At 40.7% G+C, this 27,019-nt stretch overlaps 1 protein-coding gene across 1 annotated transcript in view; it reads right to left on the reverse strand.

The window, feature by feature from the left end:
- Window positions 1-536: 536 nt before the first annotated feature.
- MAGI2 (membrane associated guanylate kinase, WW and PDZ domain containing 2) overlaps window positions 537-27,019 on the reverse strand; it is a 1,339,714-nt gene continuing 1,313,231 nt past the window's right edge. Inside the window, exon 22 of the mRNA XM_033862934.2 lies at window positions 537-6,839. Within this exon, the coding sequence (XP_033718825.2) occupies window positions 6,190-6,839 (650 nt within the window). The 3' untranslated portion in view covers window positions 537-6,189. The remainder of the gene's footprint in view (window positions 6,840-27,019) is intronic.

Consider the following 27,019-nt stretch of genomic DNA (forward strand, 5'->3'; position numbering starts at 1 on the left):
CCAATTCATAAATGATGTAGTCAGCTGACAGGCAAATACCAACTAGATTGTATACAAGAAAACTCTCAGTTTACTTGGGTGAAAAAAGTCAACAGATATTGCCCTGGCAATTTCACTGTATTTAAAGTCAAGTTTCAAAGAAGTCCTGTTTGGGGCATTAAACGTATCCTTTGAATAATCTGTGAGAACTGCAGTTTTTAAAACTCAAGTCAACTTCCAGTAATTATTTCCTTCGAATGAGCACTGCCGACAAAAGAGTTTTGTGCATGGTCAGGGTTGGCTAAGTTTAGAATAAATTTAGTGGAGTAAATGAATTTTAAAAGTAAGCTGGTGCAAAACTTGAATTTGGTTTTTATCTCTGTTAGGAGAAAAGTTTTCTTAAAATGTTGAGCTGCCTTTGATAACAGATTTTAAGTTTCTTTACCTTTTAAGTGATCTGATCTGTATTTGCCTTTGAAATCTTTTACTGCCACTTTGGTTAAGTGAATATTGTTCCACAGTGGCCTATGATCCTATCTGACCAAGTGTTTTAAAGCTTTTTGATTTTTTTTTTTTTTTTTTACAAAACTTCCCAAATCAAATCCTAATGAAGTTCTTTTAACCTCTAGCTAACTTTGGAATGCTTCCAAGGGTCCCTGAAACACCCCAAAGAGAGATATCAAACTAATTAGGTTCATTTGGTAGATTAAATTACATGGGAAGTATTGTCAAATGAGTAATAAGTCTTCTTAGGTTATATTAATGGGAAAATGTTATTAATATAGGTGTTCTAGAAATTATATGGAATTCTTGAAAATCTGGTATCTCCTGGTAAAATTATCAGTCATAATTCTAGTTATTAAAGTGTTGTATGTCACAGCAGTAACCAAGTTTCTTTGTCAATTGCATTGTAATCATATTTTAAAGGTGCCTTAAATCTTTTATCATTATAGACAGTTATGGTTTCACTCTGATGCTTTTACAAAAATGCTTCCTCTTCAAGAAGATTTCCAGAAAGGACTTTTTGACAAATACAGGTTTCTGACTTTCAGACCATAACACTGAACTGGGTAAGAAATTAAAGAATTCTAATGGGAAACCTGATGGCTTCATAAAACTGTTAACAGTAGGACTGAGTGAACTGGTGACTATGGCTATAATTTTTATGGTTTCTGTCTGAGAAATAATTGGTTTTAATCTGTGTTTTCCAGATATAAGGAAACCCTTCTCCTCAAGCTAATTATGACTTATAGCAGTTTGGTAAATTATACCTTTGTAAGCAGAATTGAAACATTTATCTTGCCTCTCTATCTGATCCCTCCAGAGATCGGGAACGCATAGGTTCCCAGTAGCTTTATCAGATAAATTAGGAAGGACACCTCCTAACAGGTGCAGGAATCTCAAAGTATTTGGGGACCGTGAAAAAGGAGGAATTCACCTAAATCTGTAAGACAATGTCTGTGACAAGCCGTGGGCATGACTTTCCTAGCCCTGAGGGGCCTTTTAAAAGTTCAATCTGACATAAGCGAGAGAGTGGCATGGACATATATACACTACCAAACGTAAAATAGATAGCTAGTGGGAAGCAGCTGCATAGCACAGGGAGATCAGCTCGGTGCTTTGTGACCACCTAGAGGGGTGGGTGGGATAAGGAGGGTGGGAGGGAGGGAGACGCAAGAGGGAAGAGATATGGGAACATATGTATATGTATAACTGATTCACTTTGTTATAAAGCAGAAACTAACACACCATTGTAAAGCAATTATACTCCAATAAAGATGTAAAAAAAAAGTTCAATCTGAGACTCCTTATAAAAGTTCTAGCAAACCCATTTTTTTAAAAAAAGAAAAGCCTATATGATCAATTACATTTATATAAATCATCAGGCCAAGTTTATTGAGACTAGACTTACTTTACAAATTGGTCTTAATTTGGCTATATTTGGTAGAAATAAGGGTAATTTTAGAAAAAGTTATGTTTCAGTGAATATTAAATTCTAGTTTTGTTGGGGTCTGCATTTACTGCCTAAGACTGACTTCTCAGATAGTTCCTTGCTGTCATTAATTCCTTGCTGATATTAATGTTAATATTAAATTTAACTGAGTCATTAATAGGACACTCTTAAGTCTGTTTCTGAAGCTTATATCATCTATCTTTGGATGAAGATCAGATGTCCCAAGACCTGTAACCAGGTCATTATGTGTACTGGAAAAAGACATCTTTTAAAGGACCATCTCCAACCTAGATGGAAAGACCCTTATCAGGTACTCTGCACTAGCTCATGCACAGCAAAACTGAAGGGAATTGACTCTTGGATTAATATTTTCACATAGAAAGGGCCCCTGCACTGGACTGGTCTATAGAGAGGGCTGCTGATGTCAAAATCACCTTAAAACAACGCTCAAACAGAGGAGAAACTACACTCATACCAGGATGAGAGGAAGACAACATTGGAAGTAGACAGCTGGCCTAAGATGCTGCACCTGACCCGTAAGATCATTTATTGTGTTTTCTTGACTTCTTGGACCTTTGTATAAGAATCAAATGTTTTTCTATCATGGGCATGATCCTATGCTTGTTTTAAAATTCAGTCCAGTCGTTCGGTTTGTGACCTGTGTCTCATACTTCTGGGTTACCTTGGTGGATTTCTCCTGTCCAAGGCTCTGATTGGTTGGCTCTTAGGAAATTTATTCTAAAGGAAAATTATAGTTCTGTTCAGGACACTATTGATATTACTAGGTGGGATCCCCTCACCTGGGCAATTAATACTACCTGCTCTGACCCTGGCCATAAGTATGAATTTTCTTTTACAGTCACTCAAGTTCAATCAGAGCAAGAGACAAAATTTCAGCCAAAGCCTATAACCTCCCAAAATTATGGGATGGATTTATGTGGTTAACACTAGGCTATGGTCACTTAAGTTTAAAGGCTCCCTATGTTGGGTACAATTAAACCATACTAAGGATAACCAGCCTAGTGACATGAGGAAATCGGGCTGGGCGCCTTATGGACAATGCCAGTATATGATTTCCCTTAGAGGCAAGGATTGGTACAGAACAAACTAAGTCAGACAACCTGGGGATATGACTAATGGAAGCTCTCGACTTAAATTCTTACTTAGGACCTTACTAATACTGCTAGCTATGTTATTTGTATATTGCCTGTTTTACAAAACTGTTGTTTCCTGCATTATCACATGTGTGACTGAACCTCTGATAAAATGATGTCTAGGTGACTTGAAGCAGTTGACCACATATATAGTTCTATATGAGAACAGTGATTTTAATAGTGTAACTCTAGATATGGGAAGAAACAGCAAGAGGGAATTTTTATTTCCTGGACTGTAACAGACTAGTAAGACAGGTGGTCCAGCGACTTTTGACTACTGTTAATAAGGCCTAGTCCAGTAATAGCACACTGAGTGGCCTATCAGTGAAATCCTCGCCTGACTTAGGAATGAGCATTCCTAGCACCATGGGACGAAACGGTCATGAAATGCCTCCCAAACCATGGTTGAATTTATGACCATGAGGCGGCCCTGCCAACTAAAAACTGGCACTTGCCATCTGCCTCTACAAGGATTAGGTCAGTAGCCACGGTCGTCACTGACCTTCAGCACCCCCTGAATGGAGGCCAGGGTGGAGATCAGGAATGAGCACTCTGTGCTCTGGCAGAACAGGTCTTTGGATAGTTAGATATTTTCAGGAAAATATTGTATGAGTCCAAATCTTGCATCTCCTCATATCTAGAAAAGCAGTAAAATCATTAATGGGGACATGTGCTCCTCGTGACTGGCAGCAAGCCTCTGTGAAAATGTGTGCCTGACTGCACATACCCCCGCTTTGCTAAAATCTTATATAATACCTCTCCCCCCACCTCTTTGGAGCAGTTTCTCAGAGCTATCTGAAATGCTGTCTCCTGGGCGATAGTCCTCATTTTGCCCCAAATAAAACTGAACTCACAACTCTCACACTGTGCTTTTTTTTTTTTTCAGTCGACAACACACAGCCTATATAGTTGGAAAAAGAAAATATTTTTGGATATATATTTTATTTGACAGTGTTTTAGAATATCATACAGTAAACAAGATTTCTGTAAAAGTTAATTTATCCATAGTGGTGCGTTTCATAAAAATAGTTGCTCACTTACAGTCTTTCTGTGACTATTAATACATGTAATTATATTTATAGAGATACAGCTGTACAGGGTAAATTCACAGCTAACACTACACAGAAATATTATTTGGAATGGGGTTTAGATGATGTGCTGTCTTCACAGGTTATGGATTACAGCTGCATAAAGCAATTACTGCACAAGTAGTAGCTGTGAACTGTGCAAATTAGAATTTATGCAAGCGTAATCTCAATTTTTTTATCCTTTTGTAACACATGGAAAATAAAGGTCAGAGGATACAGTACCGGGACGTGCAGCTACACTACAGAAGCATTGTCCAAAACCAGATTCAATAAATTAATGGCAAACTATACTGGATCTGTAGTCCAGGGGAGAAAGAGAGTAATTGAGATTAAACCAAAAGTACTGTAAACTGCTACATGTGTTTGTGCTTTAGTTTATGATGACTAGGTTTCATTTTTGGAAATTGCTTTTACAGGCTGCAAGACTCTTCACTTGAGGCTTTCAACCATATTCTCCTCTTGTCAAACAACTAAACTACACCTATGCTTGATGGAAATTAAACAGCTGGTGCTCAGGATACTACAATTACAAAGAGAGGGAAAGAGTCAACCCAAGGAAGCTGTTACTTGTGACTGCCTGTGATGGGACCTGATCTCCCTGTTTTACTTATTTGACTTCAGGTGCAGGGAGGTAAGGCTTATTTGCATTTGAACTCCTGTAAAGGGCAGAATATGGGGAGTGGCCTCATTCATTCAGGTCATATTAAAGAGAAACTGCCCTCTGAAACATTTGCCTTTTAATATGTGCAGCTACAAATAAGAATGCATGGATAATTAACTGAAGGTAAAATTTTACAAAGAAAGATCAAAACAGCAGAGAAGAAAGGCAATCCTTAGAGATACTAGGGTATCTACCATGGATGAGGAAGATAAACAAAGATCTAGACAAAAAAGCAAACCAAATGGAAATAAAAGGAGAAATAATAAGACATGCTAAAAAGATCCATGTTCTTTAATGAAAAGAAATGGGTCATACTAATGATTTTTTAATATCAGAGAGAGATTCATTGTAATCTGAGAAATACAGGAGAAATACTTTGCCTCTGCTCTATCAAAGTGAAAATGAAGTAATGGAAGACAGCAAAATGAGTGAAATGTAATGTTGCTGTCAAATAAGCTGCTAACTCTGAGACAACAGGAAGGCCTTCTCATAAAGGAACTGCAGCATTGCCAATCTCAATTTAACAAATTGTGGTCCTTTAGTTATAAAATTCCTATTTTAGATGAAAACCAATTAAGATCTATGAGCTAAACTGCAAAATTTTGACTTATGGCAGACTGTTCCCTAGGATACAATTTTTAAAACTTTTTTTCCTACCACTGAAAATGCACAGAAACGTGATCACAGAAATGGCAGTAAAAATGGCATCACACCAATGAATTCACTAGATTTCTAATTCATCCTGCAGTATGCAGGGGACATTGCTGCTAAAACTGGTGATGGTGCCACAAGTGAGCCATGGAAACGTGTCATGGGTGAACAGTTCTGAATGTTTCAAAGAAACCTCTTAACCCCTGTCTAGATATGTCCAGAACAATTTATTTACAACTCTTCAGATTAAAAGATATAATCTTGTCTCAGTTTCAGCTTGCTCCGTGCAGTTTGATTTTTAAGGCGATATTCCAGTTTGTGATTGCTCTTAACTTGTCCAGTTTCTTGATATGTTTCTTGATATAAAGTTTGGATGACATCCAAATCCTTCATGCAGTGGGGGAATTTTGTTCTTTCTTGTTTTACTAAAGCTACACTGCACTCTCTGTGATGTTCTTCACGTTATTTTGGTTCTTCCATAGCTGCCAAAGCCCCCGCAGTGGAACTGGGAGCTTCAGGATCAGTTTGGGTCTGCCGTGGATGCCATATGGACCATGCTTGTTGACACGTGGGACTTCATGTCGGTGCTCCCAAGCCTTGGTGCCTCGTGGATTTATGCACGTGACAGTGAAAATAAATTAAAACACCATGAGACGGAACCTAAGAAGAATGGCCTGCAGGTATTGAGGCGGGGCAGTGGGCTCATCTGCCTGCGGCCGAGGCGCCGGGTTTGAGGATGCCCGGCAGCTTGTCGGAGCCTGGCACCTTCCAGGGCCCTGGCGCAACAGCAGCCTTGCGCACAGGGGTTCCCCCCGGGGGCCGCGTGCCCTGCCTGGGCCCCGCACGTGTGCCTGCCCTGCCCTCGGCCTCCCGCACACCCGCGCCGCAGCCTGGGCCCACGAACGCAGGTGCCATTCCGGAGCCTTCACGCCGGCCGAGCTCGGGGCCCACTGCCGCATGCAGCCCCTCCTTGCTGCTGGCCCGTGCTGCGTCCACTGCTGTGGGCCCGGGTGCCCTGGCCTCTGAGGAGGGCCTGCTGGCCTCAGGCTGCCCCTGGCCACCAGGCACCTCCTCGAGCCTCGGCTGCACCGCCCGCTGCGGGCTTGCCGAAAGCTCACTCTGCTCCCCGAGGCGCTGCTTCTTCTGGCTGCCGGCTGAAAGCTCCTTTGGTTTCCTAACGTCGTGTTCCCTTTTGATATCCCAAGTTGGGTCTGGGCTTATCTGGTTGTTAGGGTCGGATGGTGGGGCTGGATGTGATGGAGAGAATGGAGAGAGGACGTCCTCGAGGGAGGCGCCTACTTCCGGCAGACCTGGGGAGGCAGCAGCGGGAGAACTCCAGGAGCTGGAATCGTCTGTGGGGCAGGAAGCACAGGCGTTAGAGCCGTGCAGCACATGCTTTTCACACTCCTGCAACCTCCCTCCACATTGGGAATGAGAGAAGGCGGCCAGGGGCCACTCCTCTCAAGGTCCCAGGCCACTGCCACCCCCGCCCTCACTGCCAGGAGGGCAGCTGACCTTATCCCTGGGGATTCTGTGTTCCCCATCCTCTTTACACCACCCCTTCCCTCTTTGAGTGTTCAGGAAGGTGGTTACAAAGCTCAGGCCTAACCCATCCCATTGTCTCGGCCCCTTCTAACTTCCTGCAGTGTCATCAGGTCTGCCAGCCCTGTGTGGATATCTGACTTGGGAGCACCTGAATCAGTGGTTCTCAAACTCAAGGATACATGTGAATCACCTGGGGCAGTTTTGAAAAAATACAGAGTCCTCAGCCAAGGAACTCCTCTGCATTTTTAACAGGCACCCAGGTAATTCGGAAAATGCTTGGGGGAGTAGCTTTCTCAACCAGTAGGTGTCACTCAAGACATAATTCTTAGCTACCACCAGATACAGAATTTGGATGAATTCATCTATAAAAAGGTTCATTATTCCATTCAGGGACAGAGGTGGTCAGCCAGAACAGGCTGGTGTGGAAGGATTGGAACCCTTTTGTGAGGTTTTGCCTGCAGGTGTTAGAAAGTTTTGCAGAAACTTTGACTTCCTGGATGGACACCCTTTGATGGACACCCTTTAGGAGCTCTTTCCCATATATATATCTCTCCAACTTTCCTTTGAGGTTATATTGTCAAACTTGTGTTCCAAGATTCAAACAGGTAATATGACGCTGCCTATAAGATGTTCAAACTTTATGGTTAAAACACAAATTATTTTATTCTGCAAGAACCTGATGTTGGTTGGAGACAAGATGGCAGAGTAAAAGGACCTTGAGCTCGCCTCCTCTCAAGCATGCCAAAATCACAACTAACTGCTAAACAACCATTGATAAAAAAGACTGGAATCTACCAAAAAAACGATATTCTGCATCCAAAGACATAAGAAGAAACCAAGAGATGGTAGGAGGGGTGCACTCGTGATATAATCAAATCCCACATGACCCAGGTGGGTGACCCACAAACTGGAGAATGATTATATCACAAAAGTTCTCCCACCAGAGAGAGAGCTCTGAGCCCCATGCCAGGCTTCCCAGCCTAGAGGCCTGGCATGGGGAGGTGGAACCCCCAGAGTTGTCTTTGAAGGCCAGCAGGGCTTGAGTGCAGGAGCCCCACAGTCCTGGGGGAAACGGAGACTCCACTCTTGGAGTGCGCACACAAGGTCTTGTATGCAACGGGACCCAGGCCAAAAGGAGTAACTCCATAGGAGCTTGGGCCAGACCTACCTGCTGGTCTTGGAGAGCCTCCTGCAAAGGTGGGGGGCAGCTGTGGCTCTTTCTGGGGTCATAAAAGCTGGTGACGGACACGGCAGGGACCTATGTGAACTCTGGCTGGAGGCAGAGATTTTGGGCTCTTGGCACCAAGACCTGGTCCCCCAAACAGCCTGTAGGCTCCGGCACTGGGATGCCTCAGGGCAAACAACCAACAGGGTGGGAACACAGCCCCACCTAGCAGACAGATAACAGTCACCCAAGTCCAGGAAGCACAGAGAGTCCCATACAGGACTAACCCAAGGAGGAACATGCTGAGACACAAAGCAAAGAGAAAATATTAAAAGCAACAAGGGAAAAGCAAAAAATTACATACAAGGGAACCCCCATAAGATTATCAGTGTTTCTTCAGCAGAAACTCTAGAGGCCAGAAGGGAGTGGCAGGGCATAGTTAAAGTGATGAAAGAGAAAAATCTACAACCAAGATTACTCTACCCAGCAAGGATCTCATTCAGATTTGATGGAGAAATTAAAAGCTTTACAGACAAGAAGACACTAAAAGAATTCACCACCAAACCAGCTTTACAACAGATGCTAAAGAAAATTCTCTAAGTGGAAAAGACAAGGCCACAACTAGAAAAAAAAAAAAGTACGAAATGGGAAAGCTCACTGATAAAGGCAGGAAATCATCCACACACAAATGTGATATCAACATCAGTAATTGTGAGAGGAGGAGAGCACGAATGCAGCATACTTGAAATGCACTTGAAATTAAGAGATCAGCAACTTAAACAATCGTGTATACATACAGACTGCTATATCAAAACCTTACGGTAACCACAAACGAGTCTATAATATACACACACACAAAAGGAATCCAAAGACAACGCTAAAGATAGTCATCAAATCACGAGAGCAAAAAAGGAAGAAAAAAAGACCTACAAAAACAAATCCAAACAATTAATAAAATGGCAATTAGAACGTACATATTGATAATTACCTTAAATGTAAATGGATTAAATGCTCCCACCAAAAGACATAGACTGGATGAATGGATACAAAAACAAGACATGTATATATGCTGTCTACAAGAGACCCACTTCAGACCTAGGGACACATATAGACTGAAAGTGAGGGGATGGAAAAAGATATTCCATGCAAATGGAAATCAAAAGAAAGCTGGAGTAGCAATACTCATATCAGACAAAAAAGACTGTTACAAGAGACAAGGAAGGAAACTACATAGTGATCAAGGGATCAATACAAGAAGATAGAACAATTGTAAATATATATGCGCCCAACAGAGGATCACCTCAATATATATGGCAAATGTTAAGAGACAAAGGAGAAATTGACAGTAACACAGTAATAATGGGGGATTTTAAAATCCCACTAAAATCAATAGATCATCCAGACAAAATCAATAAGGAAACGCAGGCCTTAAATGACACATTAGACCAGATCAACTAAATTGATACTTAAAGAACATTCCATGCTAAAGGAGCAGAACATAACATTCTTCTCAAGTGCACATGCAACATTCTCCAGAGTAGATCACATGCTGGGCCACAAAGGAAGTCTTGATAAGTTTAAGAAAATTGAAATCAAATGAAGCATCTTTTCCAACCACAACACTGAGTTTAGAAATTAACTTGAAGGAAAAAAAATGCACAAACACATGGAGGATAAACAATCTGCTACTAAATAACCAATGGATCACTGAAGAAATCAAAGAGGCAATCAAAAAATACCTAGACAAATGAAAATGATCCAAAACCTATGGGACACAGCAAAAGCAGTTCTAGGAGGGAGGTTTGCAGCAATACAGTCTTACCTCAAGAAACAAGAAAAATCTCAAACAATCTAACCTTACACCTAAAGGAACTAGAGAAAGAAGAACAAACAAAACCCAAAGTTAGCAGAAGGAAAGAAATCATAAAGATCAGAGCAGAAATAAATGAAAAAGAAATGAAGGAAACAATAACAAAGATCAATAAAACTCAAAGCTGGTTCTTTGAAAAGATAAACAAAATTGATAAACTTTTAGCCAGATTGATCAAGAAAAAAATGGGAGAAGACTCAAATCAAAAGTATTAGAAATGAAAAAGGAGAAGTAACAACTGACACTGCAGAAATACAAAGGCATCCTAAGAGACTACTACAAGCAACTCTATGCCAATAAAATGGACAACCTGGAAGAAATGGACAAATTCTTAGAAAGGTACACTCTCCCAAGACTGAACCAGGAAGAAATAGAAAATATGAACAAACCAATTACAAGTACTGAAATTGAATCTGTGACTAAAGAACTCCCAACAAACAAAAGTCCAGGACCAGATGGCTACACAGGCGAACCCTACCAAACATTTGGAGAAGAGGTAACTTACACCTATCCTTCTGAAACTATTTCAAAGAATTGCAGAGGAAGGAACACTTCCAAACCCATTCTATGAGGCAACCATCACCCTAATACCAAAATCAGACAAAGATTCCACCAGAAAAAGAAAATCATAGGCCAATATCACTGATGAGCATAGACGTAAATATCCTCAACAAAATCCACGAACTGAATTCAACAACACATTAAAAGGATCATACACCACGATCAAGTGGGATTTATCCCAGGGATACAAGGATTTTTCAATACCCATGAATCAATCAGTGTGATACACCACATTAACAAATTGAAGAAAAAAAACCAGATGATCATCTCAACCGATGCAGAAAAAGCTTTTAATAAAATGCAACATCCATTTATGATTAAAAAACTCTCCAGGCTTCATAGGTGGCGCAGTGGTTGAGAGTCCGCCTGCTGATGCAGGGGACACGGGTTCGTGCCCCGGTCCGGGAAGATCCCACATACTGCAGAGTGGCTGGGCCCGTGAGCCATGGCTGCTGAGCCTGTGCGTCCGGAGCCTGTGCTCCACAACGGGAGAAGCCACAACAGTGAGAGGCCTGCGTACCACAAAAAAAAAAAAAAAAAAAACCTCTCCAGAAACTGGGCATAGAGGGAACCTACCTCAACATAATAAAGGCCATTTATGACAGGCACACAGTAAATATCATTCTCAATGGTGAAAAACTGAAAGCATTTCCTGTAAGATCAGGAACAAGACAAGGATGTCCACTCTCACCACTTTTATTCAACATAGTTTTACAAGTCCTAGCCACAGCTATCAGAGAAGAAAAAGAAATAAAGGGGATCCAAATTGGAAAAAGAGGAGTAAAGCTGTCACTGTTTGCAGATGACATGATACTATAATACCTAGAAAATCCTAAAGATGATACCAGAAAACTACTAGAGCTCATCAATGTATTTGGTAAAGTTGCAAGATACAAAATAATACACAGAAATCTGTTGCATTTCTATGCATTAACAATGAAAGATAAGAAAGAGAAACTAAGGAAACAATCCCACTTACCATTTCATCAAAAAGAATAAAATACCTAGGAATAGACCTAGGTATTTTATATAATACCTAGGAATAAAATACCTAGGAATATCTAAATAGACATTTCTCCAAAGAAGACATACAGATGGCCAATAGGCACATGAAAAGATGCTCAACATCACTATTAGAGAAATGCAGATCAAAACTACAATGCAGGGATCACCTCACGCTGGTCAGAATGGCCATCATCTAAAAGTCTACAAGCAATAAATGCTGGAGAGGGTGTGGAGAAAAGGGAATCCTTCTACACCGTTGGTGGGAATGTAAATTGGTACAGGCACTATGGAGAAGAGTATGGAGGTTCCACTGAAAAAAACTAAAAATAGAGTTACCATATCATCTGGCAGTCCCACTCATAGGCGAATATCCAGAGAAAACCATAATTCCAAAAGATACATGCACCCCAATGGTCATTGCAGCACTCTATTTACAATAGCCAAGGCATGGAAACAACGTAAGCGTCCATCATCAGATGAAAGGATGAAGAAGATGTGGTGTATATGGAATATTACTCAGCCATTAAACAAAGAAATGTTATCTGCAGCAAATGGATGGACCTAGAGATTATTATACTAAGTCAGACAGAAAAAGATAAATATGTCGATTCTATGTGGAATCTAAAAAAAACAATAAAAAATATACAAATGAGCTCATTTTCTAAACAGAAAGAGATTCACAGACATAAAAAACAAACTTATGGTTACCAAAGGTAAAAGGGGAGTGAGGGGAGAGATAAATTAGGAGGTTGGGATTAATATATACACTCTACTATATATAAAATAGACAACAAGGACCTACTGTGTAGCATAGGGAACTATACTCAATATTTTGTGATGGCCTACGGAGGAAGAGAATCTGAAGAATATATATATGTATGTAGAACGGAATCACTGTGTTGTACACCTGAAACTAACATGATATTGTAAATCAACTATACTTCAATTATAAAAATAAAATGAAAATGCTTCAATAAAAAATAATAAAAAATTAAATAACATTCATTATTGTCTTGTCTTTTAAGAAATCATTGTTCTTAATTTAATTCTCTTTAGTAGTTCTGACATTATAGTAGGCCTGGGACTAAGCTAGATGACTCTTTCTAGGAAGCCTAGTTTCAACATTTATTTGGGATTTAAGATCTAAGAAAGGATTTGCGACAATTTACAACAAAACACATACAAAATAGAATGATAAAAATGAGAAACTGTTTTGGTTTTTTTTTTTTTTTTTTTTTTTTTTAAAGCAACCACCAGTCAGAAGCCAAGTAGGAGGAGGAGAGAGATGTTAGGAATCTGAGATGAGTTTAGTTACTACTCTGAGCACTAACATTGCCACTGAGGTTCTGGCCACTAAAGCAAAATTAAAGCAGAGAAATCCAATATAGTGATCCCTTAATATTTATAAGGAATATGTCCCAAGGCCTTTGGAAATCCTCAAACTTTGGAATATCACTCTAGAGTGTAATTGTTTTCCATAGAACTGCTGTATGGCCATGAGTGAAGAACAAAGACGCCACATTGATATCTGAATGCCACGTGGCAGCAAGGCTCCCTCACTAGCTAAGAGATTCAGTCCTACACACAGCATGTGATTCAAATTCCTGCCCCTATGACATGTGTTAGAAACTCGGTCTATGAATGTTAAGGGTCTACTTTGTTTAAAAGTAGAGGATTCTTACCTGTTACCCTTGACGCCAATTTATAAAGAGATAAGGAGAGGAAGAGGGTAGATAGTTCCAGTAATTCTGGCCACACAGAGAATATCAGATACTAAAAAAGTTTCTCCTTTGCTGTGAAATTTGAATGGAGTATTTAGTGCACAATGTTCTCTTCCTTCTTTCCATTATCATGTTCACTTAGTGAAAAATCCTAGAAAAGCATCAGAAGGCCTGGAACTTACTCCTGCCTTTGGCATTTACCACTCGATCTCTCTAAGCCTCAATTTCTCCCTTTATAAGGTAGAGATAGAATGTTTACCCACAGAGGTGTGGCATGCACTTCCAAAGGGAAAAGCACCTTGCAACGGGAGAGTTATGATGATTTTTCACGCATAGCTGAGCCAGATTTTTCTTCTGTGCCTCAGTGGCTGTCTACTAATGGTCTGGCCATATGAACTAGCATACATGCAGGTGAAGTTTTGAATAAGTGCAGTAAATCAGCCATTCCCATATGCTATGATTCCAAGTGTGGTTTTGCTCTATCTCAGGTATCCTTGGTTACCTCCAGGAGTATTCTGAAATCTTCAAATGCAAATGTTTTCAGTGAAAACTCAAGCATGTTCTGCTTCTGCCTGGGTTAGAGCTTTAAAATGAAATAAATGATAGAAGGTGGCAACTCCACCCATATAGGAAGATACTGCCTGAAAGGGTTAAAAGAAGTCTTCCAAAGGCCTCTGTAGAGGCCTTTTGCAGTGATAACCTCTGACTTGCACCAGGCTAATAATATTTCACATTTTAAAAGCTCTTTTCCCCCACCATGATGTCACACGTGGCAGAGACAAGTAGCTGGCCTCAAATCACTTCTGAGATATAGGGAGGTTGATATTATTCACACCATTTTCTGAAGGAGGACTCGAAGCAGAGAGAGGTTAGGTAACTTGACCAAGATTACAAAATGGGTCAGCCAGGAGTAAAATGCTGGGTTTCCTGACTCTTTTTATTGAGAAAATTGTCCTAAGATGTCACCTTGCAAATAGGATCTAAGCAGTGAAATGGACATGCTCAGTGGCCACTGAGGAGGCCAACAGGAACTAGATCCCAGCACTGATCAGAGTATTTAGCATTTATTTGTGAACGTCTTACTTATAACGATAAACCAGAAGGTGAAATTATTCAAAATACAAAAGAATCCCTTTTATTGTAAACAAATTTTGCAAGCGTTTGTTTGTAGGTCATTAAATAATTAGTGGGAGAAACTGAAAGTTAAAATGTTTCAAGCCACTACTGATTAAGAATATTAGTCTAAAATTAAAATGAACTAGATCCTAAAGTGATCTCAAGATGGACATTTATATATGTGGTTCCACAGTTTTCAGTTTTCTGGGCAAGAATTCTCCAGTTCACTACGAGACACATGGTGTCCGCACCAGGCACGAGCCTGCAAAGCTCCTTGAAGCACAAAGGGCAGACGGCCGGCAGCCCCTTCCTCACCTTTCACCTGCCTGTCTAGGTGACATGGACTGTGGGGGCCGGGGGGAGGCCTTCTGTAACATTTCAAACTAGTTTTCATGGAATTCTGACACACAATAACCAGAAGAATTAACCACGTTCAGTTCTGATTCCTTGAAACCTTATTCTGGCCGTCACCCATGCCGCTGCCCCCTTTTTTTTTCCTTGAATCTGGCCTGGCCACTGGCTAAAGCATGCGATCATGTTCACTTCAGAGTCCTTGCCTAGGAGGACGAGCTTCACGCATCCTTCCTGTTGGAGATGTTCTAACTAGAATTAGAAATAACAGAGACGCATCCTCGAAAGACATAATGGGCCATATGTGCCTGCTGGGATTTCTGGAGACTCTTTGTCCAAAAAACATCCCCAGGCCCAATGGCTGCAATCAGGAAAAAGCTTTTTATTCCAAGTTGGCTTCTTCCGCCTGCCCTCTCTCGTCCTTACCTGAGTGGAACTGTTCTCTTCAAGGTCACCCATGATCTTTCTGCTGTCAAATCCAGAGGACACCTCGTGGTATCACCTAGATGCTTCATCCCACCATATTTCTCACAGCTGACTGCTCCCAGAAACGAGCTGGACTCCAGACTTCTGTGCCACGCCTTTCTCCTGCTCTTTTTCTCACCCCTCTGGCTGGTCCTTCTCAGTTTATGTTATAGATTACTCTTCTTTTACCTGGCCTCTAACTGTTGGCATTCTTCACGGTCTCTCCCAAGTGTTCTCATCTACTTATGGTGCTTTTATACAACAACTACTCCCAAATGCTTCTGCTGAGCTCTGTGCTATGGGCTCTGTGCTGATATATCCATCTGCCTACTTGGTATCTCCGCTCAGACCATTCATTGGCATCTTCAGTTTAACAAGCCCCAAAAGCAAATCTTTTCTTCCCAAGTCCATTCTGCACTCTTTCCTTATTTTTCCCCTCTTGGTGACTGGCACAACCATCACTTGGAGTCATCTTTGATTCCTTTCTCTCTCTCCCCTCACAAATACAGTCCACCTGCAAGCCTTATTAGTCTCATTTTCAAATACACATGGACTCTGTCAACTCATGTTCCCCTTCACTTTCACCATGCTAGTTCAAGATACAGGGCAGTCCTGGAAGAATGCAACCCATGTGGGCCACCTGAGATAATCACACTTAAAAGAAGGCCACAGCGTGGACATATTTTGTAAACCCTTGGGGATACTGGTAAAGAAAGGAAATTCAAATCTGATTTTCCATGTTGTTCAGACAGCAGAAGTTAAGTGCAGTATACTGTAAGCCAGATACCCTCCCCTGAGTTCGGAGCCCAGGACAGCTAACCTAGTTACGACACCCAAACTCTTGTTTCTCATGTGGTCTCCCACCATTTAACCCACTCTTCTCTTTACCACTCTTGCCTGCCTCTGGTGGTTCTCCCTGCAGCATCCACAAGAATCTCTTTGAGACATAAATTCGATCATGCCATTCCTTTGCTTAAAACTTTTGGTGGATTCTCACCGCTCTTAGAGTAAAATCAAAATGATCAACATGACCCACAAAAGCCTGCATGATCTGGCCCCTGCCAGCCTCCCGAGCTTTATGTCCATCTCCTGTTCCCCATCCACCCTGGTCTTGGTGCAGTTACTCAAAGGACAAGCTCATTCTCTATTGTGGGACATACATCATTGCTGACTCCTCTGCCCAGAAGATTCTCCCCACGGCGGTTCACATGGTGGGTTCTTTTTCATTTTTTAGGACTCTTAAGTATCACCCCAGAGAACCCCAACCCACAGTAGGATACTCTGCTCTCAACAGCATCTTGTCTTTATTTCCTCATAGTGCTTATAATTTGGAATTACACAGTTGCCTCCTCATTTGATTAACATCAGTCTCAACTAGTAGACTGTAAGTTTCATGAGGGTAGTGACCATACTGGTCTTGTTTATCACAGTGGACTTAATACCTAGCATAGTGGTTGACACAATAATATATGCTCAGTGTATACTTGAACAAATAAATCTATTTCGCAAATAGAAACGGAAGATTTGAAACCAAATGCCTTCAGAGGGAGGATGGTGGTGAAATGATAATGCCTATTTGAAGTGGGAGAGGAAAGAAAGAAGTCTGGGCGAGGAGAGCAGAAGGAGGACTCCAGTGACAAAGTACATTGGGAAGAGTTTTCAGCTTTCATTGCTGGCACCTGGGATGCAGTAAAGTGACGTTCCAGATCCAAGCCCATCTGACTTCACAGATGTTCTTTCCCTTTGTAATCTTATCAGCCATAATGACATAATGACTTTGCTTAAAGAAGCTTCATCCCCGGGCAATCATGAATCAACATGCCAGTGAATGTGCTGATAAGATATATAGATATAGAACCTATATATCTTATGTGCCAGTGGGGGAGAGGCAAATCCCTTTCCCAAGTTAGGATCAAGTTTATTCCCCTTGCTATTATTAGCACTAGGCCGTTTGCATCTCTCCTAGAAAATAGACCAATTAATACATAATTACAAATTACATGTCATTAGTATATATGTACACACATTACACACAAACACACACACCATTATCTCTGAGTTAAAAGACATACAACCTTTTAAATTATCTCACAGGAACTTGGCAATACTGAAAAATAAAAATGCTCTTTCACTTCATATGCCCGAGATTAAAAAAAAACCTTACCTACTGTGCTTCAACAGGTTGTTTATTTTATGGAATATAATCCGAGAGACAATACCAGAGAGGTGACCCACTAGGAATAAACTACTTACTGTGGTAAATAAGTATCTGCATTACTGGTTTTCCCATCTGGCTCTTACGGCAGCAAAAATTTGTACAGGAGGGGAAAATGTAACTCAAATTAAGGAAGAGTTCACTTTATCCTATGCTGAAGGGTAAGGGAGACCCCTTGGAAGGAAGCCAGGGATTGCTGCAGGGAAAGAGGGCCTGTCTCCTGCCCCACACCTCACCTGAGAGCTTTAGGGCTTCCAGCTTCGGCTGACTGGTCCCCCAAACCCTGGAAAAGAGTTCCTGCACTTCTCTCCTCCTCTCAATTAGGGCTGGGGCCTGGAGTCTAGTGGTTGCCTTTTGGATTTGTGTGTTCAGAAAAGTAATAATACTATTACCACCACTGGAATGGACTAATATTGACAACACTTAACTTGGACTGAGGTGTTTCCTAGGTACCAGGCACTCTTCTAAACCCTTGACATGTATTTACTCACCTGTAAACTTGCACATTTTACAGATGGGGGAACTGAGGCACAAAGAGTTTAAGTACCTTGTTCAAGGCTACATAGCTGGGAGGTAATGGAGCAGGGCTGCTGAATGACTTTCTGAATTGGGTGAGGTTCTACAAGCTCAGCTGAAACACTGTCAGTAGACTCCTTTGCTATCGACTATTCTGATTGAGAAATGGGGCTCATCTCTTCTAGGGCAGTATGACAGAAACTCCCATCAAAAGCACTGTCAGAGGTAGATCCATCGTTATTCCAAATGGAGACTCTGAAATGCCATTTGTGTTTGAACCTTGGACATAGAAGGACAGTTACCATAGTTAGGGTGTTGATTTGTGGAAATGCTGGGCATATAGGCTGGAATCAGAGAATGATGAAATTAGATTTCTTAAGGATGGGGACAATACTATGTACTTTAAAAATATCCCTCACACTGTCACACCTTGAAGCTGAACTGAATTGAAAATACTCATACTACAATGGGAAAAAGTCTCTTCTCAAGTGGTGTTGGAAAAGTTGGATGGCCGCGTGTAAATTGATGAAGTTAGAGCACACCCTCACATCATACACAAAAATAAACTCAAAATGGCTTAAAGACTTAAATATAAGACATGACATCATAAAACTCCTAGAAGAGAACATAGGCAAAACATTCTCTGACATAAATGGTACCAATGTTTTCTTAGGTTAGTCTCCCAAGGCAATAGAAATAAAAGCAAAAATAAACAAATGGGACCTAATCAAACTTACAAGCTTTTGTACAGCAAAGGAAACCATAAACAAAACGAAAAGACAACCCATGGAATGGGAGAAAATATTTGCAAATGATGTGACCGACAAGGGCTTAATTTCCAAAATATACAAACAGCTCATACAACTCAATAACAAAAAAACAACCCGATTGAAAAATGGGCAGAAGAACTAAACAGACATTTTTCCAAAGAAGAAATACAGATGGCCAATAGGCATACAGCAAGATGCTCATCATCAATAATTATTACAGAAATGCAAATCAAAACTACAATGAGGTACCACCTCATACCGGTCAGAATGGCCATCATCAAAAACTTTACAAATAGCAAATGCTGGAGAGGATGTGGAGAAAAGGGAACCCTCCTACACTGTTGGTGGGAATTTAAGTGGGTGTAGCCACTATGCAAAACAGTAGTTTTCTGAGGTTCCTCAGAAAACTAAAAATGTAATTAACACACGATCTTGCAATCCCACTCCTGGGGACATATCTAGACAAAACTCTAATTCAGAAAGACACAGGTACCCCTATGTTCATAGCAGCACTATTTACAATAGCCAAGACATGGAAAAATGTCCATTGACAAATGAATGGATAAAGAAGATGTGGTACATATATGCAATGGAGTACTACTCAGCCATAAAAAAGAACGAAATAATGCCATTTCCAGCAACATGGATGCAACTAGAGATTATCATACTAAGTGAAATAAGTCAGAAAGAGAAAGACAGGGACTTCCCTAGTGGTCCAGTGGTTAAGAATCCGCCTTCCAATGCAGGGGACGCGGATTTGATCCCTGGTTGGGGAACTAAGATCCCACATGCCTCAGGGTAACTAAGCCTGCGTGCCACACACTACAGAGCCCACGTGCCCTGAAGCCTGTGTGCCACAACTAGAGAAGAGAAAACCCGCATACCACAACTAGAGAGAAGCCTGTGCATCACAACTAGAAAAGCCCGTGTGCCACAACAAAGATCCCGTGTGCCGCAACTAAGACCCAACGCAGTCAAAAATAAATAAAATAAATAATAAATAAATCTTAAAAAAAATAAACCCACGTGCCACAACTACTGAGCCCACTCGCTTTAGAGCCTGTGTGCCACAACTAGAGAGCTTGCATGCCGCAACTAGAGAGCCGAGTGGCACAACTACTGAGCCTGCGTGCTCTGGAGCCCATGCACCACAACTAGAGAGAAGCCCACACGCCACAACTACTGAGCCTGCACACTCTGGAGCCCATGTGCCACAACTACAGAGAAGCCTGCGCTCTGCAATGAAAGATCCCGCATGCCTCAACAAAGATCCTGCGTGCGACAACTAAGACCCAATGCAGGCAAATAAATAAAAATATATATTTTTTTAAAAAAAGACAAATACCATATGATATCACTTACTTATATGTGAAATCTAAAATATGACACAAACAAACCTATCTATGAAACAAACAGAATCACAGACATAGAGAACAGACTGGTGGTTGCCAAGGGGGAGGGCATTGGGGGAGGGATGGAGTGGGAGGTTGGGGTGAGCAGATGTAAGCTTTTATGTATATAGAATGGAAAAGCAGCAAGGTCCTACTGTAGAGCACAGAGAACTACATTCAATATCCTATAATAAACCATAACAGAAGAGTATTAAAAAAAAGAATGTCTGATACACTTTGCTGTACAGCAGAAAGTAACACAACATTGTAAATCAACTATACTTCAATAAAATATTAAAAAGATAAATATACGGTAATATAAAAAAATTCATACTAGATATTAGAAACACATTTTACATAAATTCCTTTACTGCTCAAATGAATAAAATTTCTGCAAAGAGATCTATGGATTTGGTAAGTGTTATTTCTTATAAAAACCATTCCTTTTGCAACCCACAGTTGACTGGGTTAGAAAATACTGAGTTGTATTGAAATATATTTTCTTCTAATTTAGAATATTATAGGAAAACATAAAAATTATTAGAGTAGATCAAAGGACAGTAATGTGAAGTCACTTGGTATTCTAAAGAAAAATCTTGTTAAGATGTGTTCAAACCATAATGGCTCATTTGGATTTGTTCAGCTATCACTAAGGTGATTGCTTTTTGTAACAAAATACAAATAAGAAAAATGTACATTTAAAAAAATTCAGAACAAAGTAATTCTTTTACTTTGCTTCTGCTCTTTCTGAAGCATTGTTTCCAACCTGGAGGCATTCTTAATGGCCTTCAAACATGTATTTGTTCCACCTTTATTACCAGAGAGATGTAAACTAGGTGTTATTCATATCAATAACTTTAAAAATTGTGACCGTATTTATTTATTGATGCTTCACATTTATACTCTTTTGAAAGCGTAATCAAAGGTGCAGCAGTAGTAAAGCTGTGGCAAACTTTACCTCCATGGCTGAGAGGGCAAATCTCAGCGCTAGGTGGGGCTATTAACAGTGGAGCTACCACTTACTGAGTGTGTCCTAAGTACCAGGAGCTGTGCCATGTGCCATATCATATATATTCTCTTTTAATCCTCACACAGTTCTAAGAAATATGGTGCCCTCATATTGAAATACCCGCATTTCACAGATGAGGAAGCTGAGGCTTAGATAAATTAAGAAATTTGCCAGGACCACTCAGCTAGTAAGTGAGATCAAGATGATTGACTACGTAATTCCAGAGCCCAAGCCCAAACTGTTACTCTATTCTAGTGCTTCCTAGCCTTTTCCATATCAGGACATACATAGAAAAAGAGCTTATTTAGACAGTGCACTACAGTATACAGACAAAAACAGTCAATGTCTACAGATAACAGCCAAGTTCCTTCCTGTGTGCCCTGAGGGCTAAAGGGAGTCAGTAGCTTGGTATAACCCATCAGGGGGGTGTCATGGAGAACAGATTGGGAAACTCATTTTTTTTTTTTTTTAAACGAGTTAAGATCTTGATAATCCAGATTGATCTGGGGATGTGGGGATGCCCAGGGATCAGTCTCAATTACCAAAGTATCTGCATTACAGGATACACGAGAAATATGTCGGTTCAAGCATGTTTTAGAAAGCAACATATTCTTCTTTTCAAATAAACTCTTAAATGAGGGCTTCCCTGGTGGCGCAGTGGTTGAGAGTCCGCCTGCCGATGCAGGGGACACAGGTTCGTGCCCCGGTCCGGGAGGATCCCACATGCCGCAGAGCGGCTGGGCCCGTGAGCCATGGCTGCTGAGCCTGCGTGTTCGGAGCCTGTGCTCCGCAACGGGAGAGGCCACAACAGTGAGAGGCCCCAACAGTGAGAGGCCCGCGTACCGCAAAAAAAAAGAAAAAAAAAAAAAATCTTAAATGAAAGCCCAATGTGTAAAGCAGATAAAAATGGAACGGCTTTGGTTGGCTGGGTGGGTCCGAAGTCTCTCGCATTCACCCCCAGGCCCACCTTCCGGCTCTTCTGGCCATTTCTCAGGAACCTGGAAGCTCTAACAGAACAGTTTGAAAACCACTGCACAAGAAATGATATCTCAAAAGGCCCCCATTAAAATGCAAAACTGCCCATTTGGGGTGGGAAGAGGAGAAAGTCAGGGAAGATTTAATAGATTTTTTCTAAGTATTAGTAGCTGGGAGTTGGGCTTCAGAGAAGGGAGATAAAGCACGGGGAAGAGTAAGGGGGTGGAAATGTCTGTAGCACAGCTGGGAAGGACAGACTTCACCTTTCCAGAATTTTGCCTGAGCTGGCTGGTCACCTGGAGCCTCACGGTCGTGCTAAGTAGGAAGTGACCTCACTTGTCTTCAGGAAAGTAAGTCAGCAACTTGCGGAGAGAAGAGTGACCAGGGCAGGCCTGGCTTCAAGCCCTAGTACTGCCACTTGGTGTGAACTTAACCATTTCCAGCCTCAATTTCCCAAGGGAAATTGAGAATTGAGAATTAGGGAGTAATATCTACTCTGCTTCCCTCCCAAAAGTGTCATGATCAAATGAAATAATAAATGACATGTATATAAATGTTTATATACATGTCATCCATTAAATTTATAGTTTGAACCCAATTAAACAGCTCATGCTGCTGTCAAAAAACAACCCAATCAAAAAAATGGGTAGAAGATCTAAATAGACATTACTCCAAAGAAGACATACAGATGGCCAAAAAGCACATGAAAAGCTGCTCAACATCACTCATTATTAGAGAAATGCAAATCAAAACTACAATGAGGGATCACCTCACACCAGTTAGAATGGGCATCATCAGAAAATCTACAAACAACAAACGCTGGAGAGGGTGTGGAGAAAAGGGAACCCTCTTGCACTGTTGGTGGGAATGTAAATTGGTGCAGCCACTATGGAGAACAGTATGGTGGTTCCTTAAAAAACTGAAAATAGAACTACCATGTGATCTGGCAATCCCACTCCTGGGTGTATAGCCGGAGAAAATTATAATTCAAAAAGACACATGCACCCTAGTGTTCATTGCAGCACTATTTACAATAGCCAAGACGTGGAAGCAACCAAAATGTCCATTCACAGATGGATGGATAAAGAAGATGTGGTATATATATGAGGGAATATTACTCAGCCATAAGAAAGAATGAAATAATACCATTTGTAGCTACGTGGATGGACCTGGAGATGATCATACTCAGTGAAGTAAGTCAGACAGAGAAAGACAAATATCATGTGATATCAATTATAGGTGGAATCTAAAAATTGATACCACTGAACTAATTTACAAAACAGAATCAGATTTACAGACTTAGGAAACAAATTTATGGTGACCAAAGGGGAAAGGGGCGGGGGAGGGATAAATTAGGAGGTTGGGATTAACATATACACACTAAAATATATGAAATAGATCATCAACAGGGACCTACTGTATACTACAGGGCATTCCACTCAACACTCTGTAATAACCTATATAAGAAAAGAATCCGAAAAAGAATAAACATCTATGTATAACTGAATCAAGCTGCTGTATACCTAAAACAAACATAACATTGTAAATCAACTATACGCCAATATAAACTAAAAATTAAATTACAAAAAGAAATGCCTACTGTATTCCCCTCACCCCTCGGGGACCCTGGCTGGTGTCAGTCACATCCCTGGAGCCTGAGATGGCTTGGGTTCCAAGCCTGGACTGGCAGGCGGGTTAGGGAGCTGGGAAGGATGTGCCAGCAAAGGAGTCCCCCATGGCCTGCAGTGCCGGGTCCCGTCTGGATGGGGCCACAACCTCCAGATCCAGGCAGCCCCTCCAAAAGCTAAAACCAAGCCTACTGCACCCAGAGGATGGTGGAACCTCTGGGCTGGAAGAGCTTTGAAAAGTCAACTGGTCTCCACATCTCCTGGTGCTGGGCTTTCTACCTCCAGCCTCCTTCCTTAGAGTCGCCCCACCTACGGATGACAGCGCCCTCAGCGGAGTGCTTTTGCAGGGGTTGGGATTTGTCCGGGGTGCTGATGGGTAAGCGGGAAGAAGTGATGAGACACAAGCCCTTGGGTGTCTCTCATTTACAACCCAGGAACAGGACTTTCACCAAGCCTCTGGTTACCCCAGGAACCTGAGGTGGGCATGAAGAAATGCTGCCGCCTTGTGGCCGTTTCCCATAACAACTTTAAAACTGGTGCTTATGGGCACTTCATATTCACAAGGCCTGCGGGGTTGTAAATGACACTGGCCCTCAACAGATGTCCTGGGGTAGATAATCGAAAGAGAATTCAAAACAGGGCAGACTTTCAAGAAGCCAATTTCAAGACATAAAGTTTACTCACACTGTTTTTTTTTTAAATGCACATGAAAAGATGCTCAACATCACTCATTATTAGAAAAATGCACATCAAAACTACAATGAGGTATCACCTCGCACCAGTCAGAATGGCCATCATCAAAAAGTCTACAAACAATAAATGCTGGAGAGGGTGTGGAGAAAGGGGACACTCTTGCATTGCTGGTGGGAATGTAAATTGGTACAGTCACTATGAACAGTATAGAGGTTCCATAAAAAACTGAAAATAGAGCTACCATATGATCCAGCAATCCTACTGCTGGGTGTATAGCCGGAGAAAACTATAATTCAAAAAGACACATGCACCCCAGTGTTCATTGCTGCACTATTTACAATAGCCAAGACATGGAAGCAACCAAAATGTCCATTCACAGATGGATAAAGAAGATGTGGTATACATATATATATATATATATATATATATATATATATATATGAGGGAATATTACTCAGCCGTAAGAAAGAATGAAATAATACCATTTGCAGCTACGTGGATGGACCTGGAGATGATCATACTCAGTGAAGTAAGTCAGACAGAGAAAGACAAATACCATATGATATCAATTATAGGTGGAATCTAAAAATTGATACCACTGAACTAATTTACAAAATAGAAACAGATTCACAGACTTAGAAAACAAATTTATGGTGACCAAAGGGGAAAGGGGCAGGGGAGGGATAAATTAGGAGGTTGGGATTAACATATACACACTAACATATACGAAACAGATCATCAACAATGACCTACTGTATAGTACAGCGGACTCTATTCAATATTCTCTAATAATCTCTATGGGAAAAGATTCTGAAAAAGCATGGATATATGTATATATGAATCACTGTGCTGTACAAGTAACAACATTGTAAATCAAGTATACTTCAATGTAAAATAAATTAATAAATAAAATGGACAAAAGATTTGCATTGTTACTTCATCTAAGATGATATATAGATGGCAAATAAGCACATCAAAAGATGCTCAACTTCATTAATGGCAAAATGCAAATTAAAACTACAATGAGATACCACTACACATCTAACTGATATGGCTAAAATGTAAAAAACAAACCAACAACAACTGAAAATAACTGGCAAGGACATGGAGCAACTGAAACTCTCACATATTTTTGTTGGAAATATAAACAGGAACAGCCATTTTAGAAAACAGTTTGGTGGTTTCTCAAAAAGTTAAACATTTAGTTACCATATAACTCAGCACTCCCACTCGGAGGTATCTACACAAGTGAAATAAAAACTTATGTTCCCAAAAACCTGAGTGTGAATTTTTTTTTAATTGAAGTATAGTTGACTTAGAATGTTACCTTAGTTTCAGGTGTAAAACATAGTGATACTATATTTTTATAGATAACAAACCACACAAAGTTATTATAATATTGACTATATTCCCTGTTGACTGTAAATTTTTATTGTAGCTTTATTTTTATTCACCAAAAACTGGAAACAACCCAAATGTCCATCGACTAGTGACTAGGTAAACACACTGTGCTGCAGTGGAATAGTACTCAGCGATGAAATGGAAAAAAAACTACTTATACACCCAACAACACGAGTGAATCTCAGATGCTAAGTGAAGTAAGTCAGCTTCAACAAGTCACATACAGTATGATTCCTTTTATCATTCTCCAAGTGACAAAACTAAAGGGACGGAAAACTGATAAGTGGTTTCCAGGGGTTGGGGGTTTAAAGAGGCTTGACCCCAGTGGAGAATGAGAGAATTAGGGGAGCTTATGGAAATGTTCTGTATCTTGATTATGGTAGTGATAATATATAATTGTAAAGGTTTTTCAAAACTGGTAAAATTGTACACGAAACTGGTGAATTTTACTATATGTAAATTATACCTCAATTTAAAAATGTGAAAAATTAATAGTGCTGATAAACTGTGCTTACAGCTGGTGCGAAGAAGTTTTTTAAACTGGTTACACCTTTTGCAAATAATGTTTCCACCACTAATTTGCTTAGTAACTTCCCTTCCTCCCTCCCTCACCATTCGACTAAGATAAATCTCAGCCCAATGAAACTAATAATGAATTCTGAATTCCCAGAGTCAGCTGAATCTCAAAGACGTTTTCCTTTTAATCTTTAGAAGTCATCTTTAATCTCTAGGCTTTTCTGGAATCGTGTTCTTCATCGCAGAAATACATCCCTGTCTGAAGTGGCAAAGAGCGGAAGTAAGGGATGAGAATAATCAATCATCACATACCTATTTCAGGGGAGAAGTGATGGAAACGGATAAGAGCCACCTCTCGCCAAAGGTGGAAGAAGTGGAAATGAGCTACTCAGAGGATGCTCTTGGACTCCAGCTAAATTCACACCTCTGCAGTACCCGAACAACCTCTTCTCCATTAACCCTTCCTCTGTCTAAGCTGTCCGTGGGCAAGACTCAGGCATCACATTAATCCACTTCTAGACTGGGAGGCCCCACAAGTGATGTGTAACTGTATCCCCATCAATATGTCCCCAGGGAGCAAAGTCCCTTTTTAACAATTCTGGCTGTTTTACAAAGAAAA

Source organism: Tursiops truncatus, chromosome 9, assembly GCF_011762595.2.
Source record: "Tursiops truncatus isolate mTurTru1 chromosome 9, mTurTru1.mat.Y, whole genome shotgun sequence".
NCBI lineage: Eukaryota > Metazoa > Chordata > Mammalia > Artiodactyla > Delphinidae > Tursiops > Tursiops truncatus.